The 12,882-nt window shown below is 45.1% G+C and overlaps 1 protein-coding gene and 1 long non-coding RNA gene across 3 annotated transcripts in view; both read left to right on the top strand.

Annotated features, from left to right (window-relative positions):
* The first annotated feature begins 944 nt into the window (after window positions 1-944).
* LOC139075358 (uncharacterized) lies at window positions 945-1,711 on the top strand. The gene is made up of 2 exons (XR_011525707.1): window positions 945-1,231; window positions 1,562-1,711. It is a non-coding gene; the product is annotated as an uncharacterized lncRNA (long non-coding RNA).
* A 2,102-nt stretch (window positions 1,712-3,813) lies between these two features.
* JMY (junction mediating and regulatory protein, p53 cofactor) overlaps window positions 3,814-12,882 on the top strand; it is a 104,281-nt gene continuing 95,212 nt past the window's right edge. The window contains exons 1-2 of one of the 2 annotated variants that reach the window (XM_070571545.1): window positions 4,037-4,460; window positions 4,613-5,351. In XM_070571545.1, coding sequence (XP_070427646.1) covers window positions 4,902-5,351 — 450 coding nt within the window. In that variant the 5' untranslated portion in view covers window positions 4,037-4,460; window positions 4,613-4,901. Of the gene's footprint in view, window positions 5,352-12,882 lie in introns of both variants that reach the window. The other variant, XM_070571544.1, reaches the window with a different exon arrangement.

Below are 12,882 nucleotides of genomic sequence, written 5' to 3'. Positions count from 1 at the left end.
GGAGGCTTTGCATGGATCAAAAAAACACAGACTCCCACTTAGAAAGGCCAATCTAATGATTGCCTGCTTTGAATGTTCAACCTGCCAGCAACGGACAGCAATAATGAGCCCCTAGTATGGATGGCACTACTCCTTAAGGAGATTAACCGGTCACTTGGTAGCAAAAGCTCCTTTCATCCTAGAAGAGCCAAAGATTTTTCTCACAGGAATAGATACTTAATCTGAGTATGGGTTTGCCCTTCTGCCTGCAGTGCCTCAGCTAGCACCACTATCAAGCCACTTACAGAATGCCTGATCTACAGACACGAAACAACTTAGTATCCAGCAAGGGAATCCATTTTAGAGACCCACTGGCCATGTCATAGACTGTGTCATTTAAAAGCTGCTGGCTAAATACAGTTGGTATGGTGTGCTGAAGGTACAGCTGAAGCACCAGCTCAAATGCCACACTCTGCAAGGATGCGAGTACCATCCTTAAGGATGTGGATACATGCTGAATTACAGAACTTTATATGGCACTATGTCTCCAAGAGGGAAAACTCATGGATCCAGGAACCAAGGGAGGGAAGCAGGAGTGGCCTCACTTACCATCACTTTCAGTGACTCACTAGGGGTCCCCACAGCTCTGGATTCTGCAGGGTTAGAGGTCCTGGTCCCCAGAAAGGGTGTGTTTTTGGCAGAGGATGGCAAAAATCCCATTGAACAATAAGCTACAGCTCCACTTGGACACTCCGGGCTCTGTGCGGCCAGGAACCAGGAGGCAAGAAGAGGAACCACTTCTGTCAGGGGTAATTGACCTTGATCAGCAGGAGCAGGCAGAGCTGCTGTTACATGATGGGAGCAGGGAGGAACGTCCATGGAACTCAGTTGACCCACTTGGGTGCCTCTTGGAAGGCTCTTGCCTAATTGTGACAAATGTAGTGATGTAGTAATGGAGCCTAGACACGGGTAAGATTACCAGGAATTCAGGCCCCTCAGGAAGGATGGTTTGGGAAACACCACCATGTGAGCCACTGAGGCCAGCAGAGAGTGAGGGACTTTCGAACAGTTAGTGGAGGAGAGAGACAATGAGTATCAGTTGTGGTTATGAGACCACCTGTAGCCATGGGGGCTATAGTTCATCTCTCTAAATTCCCTCTTTTAAGTTTCCCCTCAGGAAGAGAGGCCCACCAGAACCCCAGAAGAGCTGCTCCACAACTGTGCTATGAAGTGGAGCCACACGGGACACAAGGTAAACTGTGGCAGATGTGGAGATGCGCCAATCAGATCCTCCTTCAAGAAAGGACTCACTCCTCAGCTCCAGGGAGGGTGGTTAGCTGACAGTCCCCAGCTGTTTGCATCTTCAGACAGCTTCAGGTTTTCATCCTATGCTTTTTTCAGAGGGGTCCCCAGTCAACCACTGAGCAAGGCCTAACCATTTCCACTCAGTGGGGGAACTTCTTTAAGGAACAATCTTTGCTCCGGAGCTCCCTGTTGGAGTAGCCTGCCCAATCCTGCTTCTGCCCCTTTTCTTTCACAGGTGTTACCCCCATAAACTTTGGCATTCCTAACTTCTTTTCAGTGTGTGCTTCTGGAAGAATCTAACTGGAACAGATGTGTCCAAGAGGCCCCTGAATTCAAGCTGTTCCCTGCTCCCAATCCTGGGAGGTGTGACCTGACTAATCAGAACTGCTATTTTCTCATATATAAAATTAAAGACATTTCTTTCTTATCTACATTATATGATTATTGTGATGCTAAATGAATATGTGCAGGAAAATGCTATGCAATTTGAAAAGCACTATGTAAACTATTATAGTTTTTATTGAAAGGCTGAAAGAGTTAAAGCATTTCCCGGATTACCTAACCATCCTCAACAGTTAAAAAAAAAATCCAGACAGATGATCATTTTCAAGCCCTTTCAAAGCTAGTATGGTGGATGTGGTTTTTCTGTAGCTTTACTTATCCCCAGGGAGTAATTTATACACTCAAAGATCTTGCTTGACAATCAGATACAGACCTAAATAAAGAATTGTTTGGTACTATGGTAACCTGCCATGGGAATTTCGGTTTCTTTCTTTCCCTTTCTAGGATAACAATTCCTAAGACAGAGGAAATGAGAAACATTGAAACAACTCTTTTGACAAAACACTGTGGCCAGCGCATTGGGGAAAAATACTTCACACCTATATGATCACGAACCAATTTTCTCTAGCACTATTGTGATAAGACAATTTTATATCTGTGGGTAAATATTGCAATTTTAATATACATGTAAATAAAAATATTTCCTATAAACACATTCTTTTATTGTTCATTCTTAGTATTCATACTTATCTATAAAAATATTTCCTATAAACACATTCTTTATTCATACTTATCTATAATGTATTACAAAAACACAGCTAGTGATGATGTCATCACTTTTTATCAGAAAAACTTTTAGCAGTAACTTTTTAGCAGAAAAGATGGGGAATTTTTCTATAACGTGCTATTGTTTGCTTAGCTAGTGATACAGATATGCAATGCGTTTTCTCTTTCTTTCTTCCTGCCTTTCAAAAGGTGTATCTCTGATTTGCATTTGAGAGTTCACACAAGTTCAGCTGCAAGCTTTGAGAATTTGTGGTTCCACATAAAAAACTGTAAACGGGTTTAAAAACCAGTCCTGTTCCCCTTCTGCTCACTCTGCCCAAAGTGCCTTTTTTTTGGTCAAAGCAGATCTATAGGTCTAAAACGTCCAGCTGAGTGACAGGGTTAAAACTTTTACCTATTTATTCAGATGTCAGGACATTACTGAAGTAAATGTAGCTGACGATGCATGGTTAACCCATATGGTTTTGCATATATTTTAGAAATATGGATAAAAGTCAAAGAAGAAATAATTCCCATTGTACTTTACTGCGGATGCAGAATACCTGCAGTATGAACCGGACATTAACAGGACATAGAAGGGCAATAATATAAACTGCATTATGGGATTACTAGGCAATTTTAAGAATGTGTTTCATCATAGTCCAGTATGAATAGCAGAATCCTTCAGATTTACCTGATTTTTTATTTTGTATGTACATTCTGAGAACTCTATTGACTACAACTTCAAAAGGGCTCAAGCCAGTGACCTCAAAATGAGGTTCACAGACAGTACACAATGATGAAACTGAAGCAGCAAAGCGCTGATGAACCGAAATGTAAACATTCATACTATTAGGACATGACGGCATTTTCATTTAATTTTATTTTGGTGTTCTACTGGGTTGTCTTCAGACACCTTCCTTTCATACCTTAGACCGTCTCAAGGGTGTTAGGGGAGAATCCAACAGCCTCGGGGAAATCAATGAACTTGAGCACGGAGTTCGTGTTAACAGAATACTTCTTTCTGAATATGTCAGCCATCCCGACTTCCTCCCGGCGGATGGAGGCAAATTTACATCTGAGGGTACCTTTGATTTACTGGAGTTCGAAAAGGCTCAGTTCCTCCGCCTTTGTTCCTCTTTCCTTGGGTTCCCAGGCCACCTGTCCCACAGGGTACACCTACCCCTCTCACCGCCCTCGGAGCTGGCAGCCGGCGATCGCCGAGTGCAGCCCCGGGGAGACGACGGCGGCGCGGAAGGAAGGAAAGAGTCGGGCGCGCGGCCGCTGGAGGGCGGCGGGGTGGGGGTGGGGTCGGGGGAAGCCGAGGGGCGTGGCCGGCGCGCGCGCGCGCGCGCGCGCGGAGTGTGCGCGCCGCCGCCGCCGCCGCGTCACCAGCGTGCGGCACGTGCCCGTGTTTACGTCCCTCGTGGAGCCGCCGACGTCAGCAGGCGAATGGCAACATTGTGGCGATGCTGAGGCGCAGAGTTTAGGAGACGCGTCAGTCCGTCTGGCGGGCTCCGGGCGGCAGAGAAGAGGAGCAGGACGAGGGGCGGGGAGGTCGGCCAGGCGAGTGGCGGGGACACACACGCCTCCGGCGCCGCCCGCCGCCCGGCCCGCCGACCCCGCGCCTCCCCTCCAGGGCGCCGCAGACGCAGCCCCGCGGCCTGGCGCGGGGGGCGGCCGGGGCGGCGCGAGGCGCTGCCGCAGCGCGGGCTTGTAAACAGATCCGACCGCACGTGACCATGTGAACTACCTGCTCCGGGGACGCGTATTGTCTCTCCCGCGAGCCGCGCCACAAAGGAGCGCGGCGGCTCCGGGTGCGGAGGGCCGAGCGAGCGAGCGAGCGAGGGAGCCGGCCGGCGCGCTAAGATGGCTGAAGGCGCCCGGCGCGGGTGAGCGGGGGGCGCGGCGCAGCAGCCGGTGAGTCCTCGGCGGGCAGGGCCGGCGGCGCCTCCCCCGCGGCCTGCCCCGGAGCCACCATGTCGTTCGCGCTCGAGGAGACGCTCGAGTCGGACTGGGTGGCCGTGCGGCCCCATGTGTTCGACGAGCGCGAGAAGCACAAGTTCGTCTTCATCGTGGCCTGGAACGAGATCGAGGGCAAGTTTGCCATAACGTGCCACAACCGGACGGCCCAGAGGCAGAGGAGCGGCTCCCGGGAGCAGGCGGGGGTGCGAGGGGGCCCCGAACCCGGCGCGCCCGCGTCCGACGGGACCCGCGGGCCGGGCAGCCCGGCGGGCAAGGGCCGGCCCGAGCCCGCTGGCTCTGCGCCTCTGGGCCGGAGCCCCGGGCCCCGGAGGAGTCCGGCCTGGGCGGAGGGCGGCTCTCCGCGGAGCGCGCGCAGCCTTCGGGGGGACCCGCTGCAGCGAAGTCCGGCCGGCAGAGGGGCGGAGAGCCCACTCAGGAGCCCAGTGCGGGCCCGGTCCAGCCCGATCCGGAGGGCATCCGACGGCAGAGATGGAGCGGGGGCCGCCGCTGCCGCAGCCCCGCCGGCGCCCAGGGAGGCCCCGGCGTCCTCCGTGCGGGTGGTGAGCGCCTGCGGGGCGGTCTCCGAGGAGATCGAGGTGCTGGAGATGGTGAGGGAGGACGAGGCGGCCCCGGCGTCTCTGGCGCTCTCGAACGCGGAGCAGCCGCCGCCCGCCGCCGAGCTGGAGTCCCCGGCCGAGGAGTGCAGCTGGGCCGGGCTCTTCTCCTTCCAGGACCTGCGCGCCGTGCACCAGCAGCTGTGCTCCGTGAACTCGCAGCTGGAGCCGTGCCTGCCCTTGTTCCCCGAGGAGCCCTCGGGCATGTGGACCGTGCTGTTCGGGGGCGCCCCAGAGATGAGCGAGCAGGAGATCGACACACTGTGTTACCAGCTCCAGGTCTACCTGGGCCACGGCCTGGACACCTGCGGCTGGAAGATCCTCTCCCAGGTACTCTTCACCGAGACCGACGACCCCGAGGAGTATTACGAAAGCCTTAGCGAGCTGCGGCAGAAGGGCTACGAAGAAGTGCTTCAGCGGGCCAGGAAGCGCATCCAGGAGGTAGGAAGCTGGTCTGGGTTCCAGCCGTCGCCGTTGGTTACGTACCACGAAGGGCCGGAGCCTGGGTCTGGGCTGTGCGCGTTTGGGACGCTTGTTTTTCTAGACGGGGGAAAAGGATGAAGATGGGATCCTGACCTGTCTCACCCTTCCCTCCTTTTAGTGGTAGGAAAACCGTGGCTTTCCTTAGTTGGCGCTCTGAAGGACCCCTTGATAAATCAGTAGATTTCCTGCCCCATTTATCAAATAGGTTCTGTGTAATAAGTGCTTTGTTTACTATTCAGTACATGCAGCAAGATTAAAGACGCTCAGCAAAAGGGTGTCCCGTAAATATAAGCTAGATGAGCCATTCTCTTTGCCCCTAAAGCTCTTTCCAGCAGTAAGTGCCCAGATATTAACCCTTCTTTCCTGGTGTCGTGTTCGTTTACTCAAAATAGTTTGTCTTATGGAGCAAAGTTGGTCTTTTTTTTTTTTTAATGTCGTATGTTTTTTAACAACTTAGGCAATTTTTAAATTCATTTTCCTCTGAATGATTGGCCTGTCCAAATGAAAAAGCACCAACTGACAATTGGATGCAAATGTAGGTTTAAAGGTTTTATGCACACTGTAGGAATATCTCAAGTCTTTACAGGTGGCTCATGTTTCACTCCAGTTTTAGGGAGAAGAAAGGTCCTGGGCAGGAATGTTTATTATACTTTCATACTTTAAGAGTAAAACCCATGCAGAAGCTTTTCAAACTGTCTAATCCTTAAAATAATGGAGGAAAGGTCTGCGTAGATATACATAGGGAGCCCTACAATGTGTAAGATGTATATAATTTGAGGTCGTGCCTACTTAGCTTCCGCTGAAAGAACTTTACTGAAAGAGTATTCTAAGATATACTTAGTTTCTGGTAATGGACATTAACAGATACTTTCTCAAAACAATTTATTGTTTTTAGTTTTAGTACCAACTGAAGTTGGAGTTGGCGTGGGGAAATGGCCCCTTTTATGGTATCTGTATTTCTGACATTGTGTTGTCATCTGTTAGCCTTGCCTATGTTTATATAATACTTGAATCTTCCTATTAAGACTAAGAAGCTGGAGCCTCCTGGTTTCTTTGTAGAATATTTCGTACTTTTCTTTGCTAGGCTTGAGGAGTTAGGAAATAATTATTCCTCACTTATCCCACAGTGCTCTTACAACTTCCTGAATCCAGGTTTTCGCTCCTTTCTGTAAGTTTACTTTATGCTAAACATCACCCATTGGTAATGTGATCTTAGAGTCCCAGAGATCTGTTTTTCTATCTCTTTTTATCATCTCACTTCTGGAGTCTGTTCTGCCTTAAATTCTTTTTGGAAGGAAGTGACGGAAGTCTTAAATGGTCGCGTATGTTCTCTTTAGAGTTTTGTTAACCTGTATTTCTTTTAAACTGCAAGGGGAGAGTTTGTGCTTCTTTCTCTTGATGTACAGATATATATTGTAATTTTTTTTTAACTTTCTACTTTTTATCCCTAAATGACATAGCATGTCTGGTATTTATTGATACTCATAAAAAGTAATTTTGTCTGTTTTTTTAAATTCAAATTGGGTCAAAAATGAAGGGTGCCAAAAATATAGTTACAGTTTTCTAGAAAAGAGTTTATTACGTTTACACTTTTTAGAAAGAATATCTTTTCCTAGTTAAGATTATATTACCCATATTTTATTCTCTTTAATAGAAAAATTTAAAGTTTTAAAGAGGATTTTGTGGGGCTGGCCCAGTGGCATAGTGGTTAAGTTTGTGCGCTCCGGTTTGCCAGCCTGGAGTTTGTGAGTTCAGATCTCAGGCACGGACCTACACACCTCTCATCAAGCCACGCTGCAGTGGCATCCACATACACAATAGAGGAAACTGGCACAGATGTTCGCTCAGCAACAATCTTCCTCAAGCAAAAAGAGGAAGATTGCCAACAGATGTTAGCTCAGGGCCAATCTTCCTTACCAAAAAAAAGAGAGGATTTTGTGTTTTGGAGAGCAACTCAAAGTAAATGAAATTTATTATAAATTCGTTGAACATTAAATACGTTGAGTTTTGGTGCTTTATTTAGGTGACTTGAACAGAAAATAGCTTTCAAGGGCAACAAATAGTTTCAGTTGTAATGCCCACCCTGTTTCTGCTGGAAGGTTATGTTGGAATTATGAGGTTCAGTGGGGCAAGCATGGTGTGATTGATTAGTGATGTCTGCCACCGGAATGGTAATGGGGGTGTATAGCACACCAGCCATGTATTGCTTTGTTCCCCAGCTGCTATCCTAATAGTTTGCAATAACTTTTTTTAGGTAAAATCTTTATAGAAGTTATGTTGTTTTTGTATTATTGATTCTGTTGAGTTTAGTAATTACATCTAATTCAGTGTTTTTTATTCCCAATTCTCAAATTGACTTAACTTGTGGAATTGGCTATAGATTTTCTTTCTTTCTTTTTTTTTTTCCTAAAGATTTTGTTTTTCCTTTTTCTCCTGAAGCCCCCCGTACATAGTTGTATATTTTTAGTTGTGGGTCCTTCTAGTTGTGGCATGTGGGATGCCGCCTCACCATGGCCTAATGAGTGGTGCCATGTCTGTGCCCAGGATTCAAACCGGCGAAACCAAAGCAGAGCTGGTGAACTTAACCACTCCGCCATGGGGCCGGCCCCCGGCTATAGATTTTCAAGCTAAGTATTATCTGGTAAATCAAACATGTTCTTGGGTATATGTTACTTAGAAAATTTAGTCCTTTGGTCATGTTTTTCCTTCTTTAATTTCTTTGAATCTGTTTTCTGGTCCTTTTTTCTACAGCATTCTTTTCCTATCCACTTAGAGGTTTCAGCTTAAAGATCATACCTGTTTTTGTTCAAAATGATCAGTAAATTGTAGGGTTTTTTTGTTTGTTTGTTTTAAATAGAACAGACTGTATAACCAGGTTGTAAACTTCTCAAGGTCACTGGCTTTGACACTATCTTGGAATTCTCTTCTTGGCACCCCTAGTTCAGGGCCACACATCTGTGAGCACTCTTAATATTAATGGACAAAGGACACCAGAGTTGTTTTTAGTATTGCAAGAGTTTAAAGGATTTGGAAGAAGTGTCCTTTTAATGTAAACTTATGGGTAAATGAAATTTTATAAATTGATAAATGTAAATTCCTCAAGAGACCATGCTATTTAAAAACTAGGAGAAAAGTCTCTTAAAATGGTATAACTTCCTAAATAGGAGGTCTTTGTCTGGGTTGGTGAGTTCCCTATAAATTGAGGGGAGCTATTGATGAACTTTAATGGGATACTTTAAGTAACGTGCAGAATTTTATATGCCTAGGCATAGTTGTGTTTTTGGAGAGAAAGCCTTACCTACTTTGTAAGCTTAGGGCATACCTCTGTTAGAGTTTAATTTTTGGAATACAGTTATGTTGTAATATGGGGTTATAGAAAGTACTCCTATATCCTTGTCTTGTGAAATACTGAAGAATTAGACCTTAGGTTTTCAGCTAAAAGTTTTTATTAATAATTCACAACTTTGGTCAACTGACTGGAAATAATAGTTTAGGAGGAGCTACCATTTGTACAATGCTAAAGAGAAATTATTTTTAGATGAGATAAGAATTAAACGTTGTATACTACTTAGGGCCTTAATCTTGAGTACAAACGAAATGTGAAATTTATTACGTGATAGGTTTGTCATGGACTTTTACAAGGATTTACTGTAAGTAGTGCTATTTATACAGCAGGTACTCAATCCCTGAATGAATCAAGTGCCACCAAAGGTCTCTTGGAGAGGTTTCAGTGGTAGGCTTGGTTGTTGATTCGAGCTGAGGATCCTATTAAGGGGTGTGTATGCATGGATGGCCCATACTGTGGGTTACCTTTGATGACCTGGACTTTGTAAACAATGGTTTCTCTATAAGGATAACTGTTCTTGAAATGATTAATTGTCCTTTAGGTAGTAAAGCTTAGCTATGATGGTAGGCTTGGTTAGGATCTAAAAATCAGTGTTCACTTTGGAATTTATTGTGTTTATAAAACTATGCTCAATTTGAACTTCTTTTCAGTTGATTTGAACTTCTTTCCAGTTGAAACCACTGTTTGAGAGCATGATGTGTTTTTAAAAGTAGCCGTGTAAGGCGTGCAGTAGACAGAGCACACCTAGTGTTTGGAGTCCAAAAGATCTGGGTTCAAATTGGACTCACCACTTCTGTGACCTGCTTAGTTATTTAACCTCTTTAAAACAGGGAAATGGGGAAAATACTTAAAGGATTATCTTCAGATTCAAGTAAGACGGTATGAAAAATAAGTGTCTAGAGGCTTATAAAGGAGGCCTCTAGGATGTGTTTTCTTATTTCATGTAATGAAGGATTCTCCAGAGTTTTCAACTCAACACTTCTTTGGGGAATGTAACTAATGTTTACTGGCAATACTTAGATATTGTGCACTTCACATTACCTGTCTCCTTTCATCCTCCCCACAATCTTTTGGGATAAGTGGTGTTTTGTACCTATTTTACTGAAGCAGAAGTTGAGACTTAACGAGGTTACATGGATTTGGCCAGTGTTAAACAGCTAAGGAGTGACCAGAGTCAGATTCAAACCTAGATTTGTCTTAATCCAACTGTGTGCCTTTTCTGCCATGCCCTTTTTCCCTGAAGACATTAGAAGGGATGACAGGCTCCACTCCTAAGAATGTGGGAGTGTCGATATTTAAACAGTCAGTTCAATGATGACTTTTAAATTAGAATAACTCATTTGTTAACATTTCAGGTTAATTGTGATAGGTATGATGTGTGGCAGAGTCCACATGTTGTGTGTTAGAAGAAACAGGTTGTCTTGGATGCAAGGATGGGTTTATGTTAGGCAAGAATGTTCAATCACTGTTTCCCTTTGTTTCTTAAAATGACTCAGCTATAAACAGCTCCTGACTTCTGAGGTTATTTAAGAGAAGGAGCAGGGAGCTCTAAGAAGACTGCTTACTGCCCCTCCTCCCAATTATAACTTCCCTAATTTTCTTGGAAAACTGAGATTAGTTATAAAACTCTGGAGCCCTGCTGAAACTCCAGTAGACACATTAGAGAAATGACAGTCTTTCAGGAGCTCTAGGATGCTGGTCCTTCATTGAGCCAGTGAGCCATGACCCATGACTAAGTATGAACAGTGGAAGCAGGCTTGGGAAGGACATAATGTGGTTGCAGTGGAGAGAGCTGTTCTGCCTGGCACTTCTTGACTGCAGTGACTCGAGGCATTGAAAGACAGGATGTTACATGTCAAGGACGTATGGGAGCTCTGGCCTTTTAGGACCTGGGAGATAGGTCAACAGTGCAGCTTGGTGTCTTGTCTAATCATAATATATTCCCATAAAAATAGTGCAGACTGCTATGTTACTGTGTAACACAGTTAATGAATAATGAAGCTAAGTGAATTCAGTGGGGTTTCGTCAAAGTTATGATGAAAGACTTGAAAGCTGGAAGCTGTTAAAATAATGACTTAGATACTAATCGTTTTCTTTAATCCTGTGCCCAAATAAACTTTTAGCCATTTTTCGTATCACTGAAAAAAGAGATAAGTGTAGAATAAAAGGTGAATTTATGCATCTAGGTTAGCATTTCTGTAAAGCAGAAACATGGAGACTGGTGGTGGAATGACAGCCTTTTTTTTTTTTTAAAGGTTGGCACCTGAGCTCACATCTGTTGCCGGTCTTCTTTTCTTCTTCTTCTTCTTCTCCCCCCCAAAGCCCCCCAGTACATAGTTATATATTCTACTTGTAGGTCCTTCTGGCTTTGCTGTGTGGGACACTGCCTCAGCATGGCTTGAGCAGCAGTGCTAGGTCCGTGCCTAGGATTCGAACCAGCAAAACACTGGGCCGCTGGAGCAGAGTGCGTGAACTTAACCACTCAGCCATGAGGCTGGCCTCAGGTTGACGGCCTTTTGATAACTAATTTATGTGGTAGTTTCTCTGCTGGCTGTTTAATATCACATGATGCCCAGTCCACCAGACACTGCACAGACATGAAATTGGGTGTGTTTCCTCCGTGCTAAATAAAACAAGGCCAACTTTGACAAACACTTTAGTTACGTGAGTACAAAGGTGTGTGTGTGTGTGTGTGTGTGTGTGTGTGTGTGTGTGTGTGTGTTGAAGGAGAAGGTGAGTGGGAGGTTAGGTTTGGTTTGAGCTCCCCAGATCTTCACCTGTGACTTCAATCAGTCTCTCGCTCTTCCCCATTGCTACTTTATTTGACCTTACTGACTGTAGAATATTGTTGGAAGTGGGACTTGGAAGTACAAGGTGGCCTTCCAGTGATGGTTAAATATATGTGTGCTTATTTTTTTTGTAATGGGAAGTTTCCCATGGCTCTTTTTACTCTTGAACAAGTCAGAATCAGCTCCCTCTGGATCTGCCCAGTTCCCTCAGTTATTGACAGGGGAGAAATTAAGTTGCAAGGGTAAGAGACATAGACAGTGAAGACTAAGTAATCGTTCTTGGTGCTATTTGATTTTTGTTAGAGGGAGTGAAGTTCATTTGGCTTTTCAGGCTTCCTGTAGGGGACTGTTAATACCAAGTAGCCTTACGGAGGCTGTACAGAGCCTACAGAGTATCTAGCTTACTAAAACTGCACAGGGCAAGGAAGGATTCATTCAGCAAAAAGCTAGAAAATTTCGTGAGTTTTCTTAAATGTGAGGATTGCCTTTTTATGTTTGTCATTGAATTTTAAATTATATATAGTTATGCTTTTCATACATTAGATTCTTTTCAGACTATAGTGAAGGTTTTTTAGAATAGGCTATAAGATAAAAAGTAGGCCTGATGGGCTAGGCATTTTATAGGGGAGAATGGTCTTATGGATAAAAGTGTGAAGTTCCTTTAATGATTTAGGGTTTTATTTGTAACTTTAAGGTTTGAGTGTGATTGCTTGGGGCTTGGTTTCTTCAGCTGATTACTAGTGCATTCAAGTTCTGTAGGCACAGGGAGAATACAGTGGTAAACAAGGATGGTCATTTTCTTCCGGAAGAAATTTTAAATAAAACTGGTTCCTGAGGCATCCTGCTGCTGGGAATTAGTCGAGGCAGGGTGCTTTTTAAGAAGCGTCTCACTGCACGTCTTTAAGCCATGCGTAGTGGAAAGAAAATTGATTGGACATGGCTTGGGAGAGTCGGTGGTTTTGTCCTGATTCTGATTTAGTTGTTTGACGTTAGGCTCTCATTTACCCTCTTTGGACCTTAGTTTCCCGTTTGTAAAGTGAGGTTATGGTGTCCTTTTCAAGCATCCAGGGTAGTTTACAGGCACAGTGTGCCCAGGGTTGGGACCTGAGCCCCTTGTTGCTTGTGTCCAGGTTTCGGCCTCCCTGCAGTGAGGTGACTGTTTAGATCACAGCACTTCTAATGGTGCTGGAGTTTGAAAAAGCCCTAATTCATTGTTGGGTGCGGAGGGCGTTAGGTTAGGGCAGGAGGTAATGCTTCCCCCTGCTTTTTTGTTTCCTCATCTTCAGTTTGTTCGTTATTTGTACATGAAGGGTTTTTTTTGTGCTTTCCCCTATGGTTTTTAGTATTAAAATGA

Source organism: Equus przewalskii, chromosome 13 (genome assembly GCF_037783145.1).
Source record: "Equus przewalskii isolate Varuska chromosome 13, EquPr2, whole genome shotgun sequence".
Taxonomy (NCBI): Eukaryota; Metazoa; Chordata; class Mammalia; order Perissodactyla; family Equidae; genus Equus; species Equus przewalskii.
The sequence above is the reverse complement of the archived record's forward strand: the minus strand, read 5'-3'. Positions and strand labels throughout refer to the sequence as shown.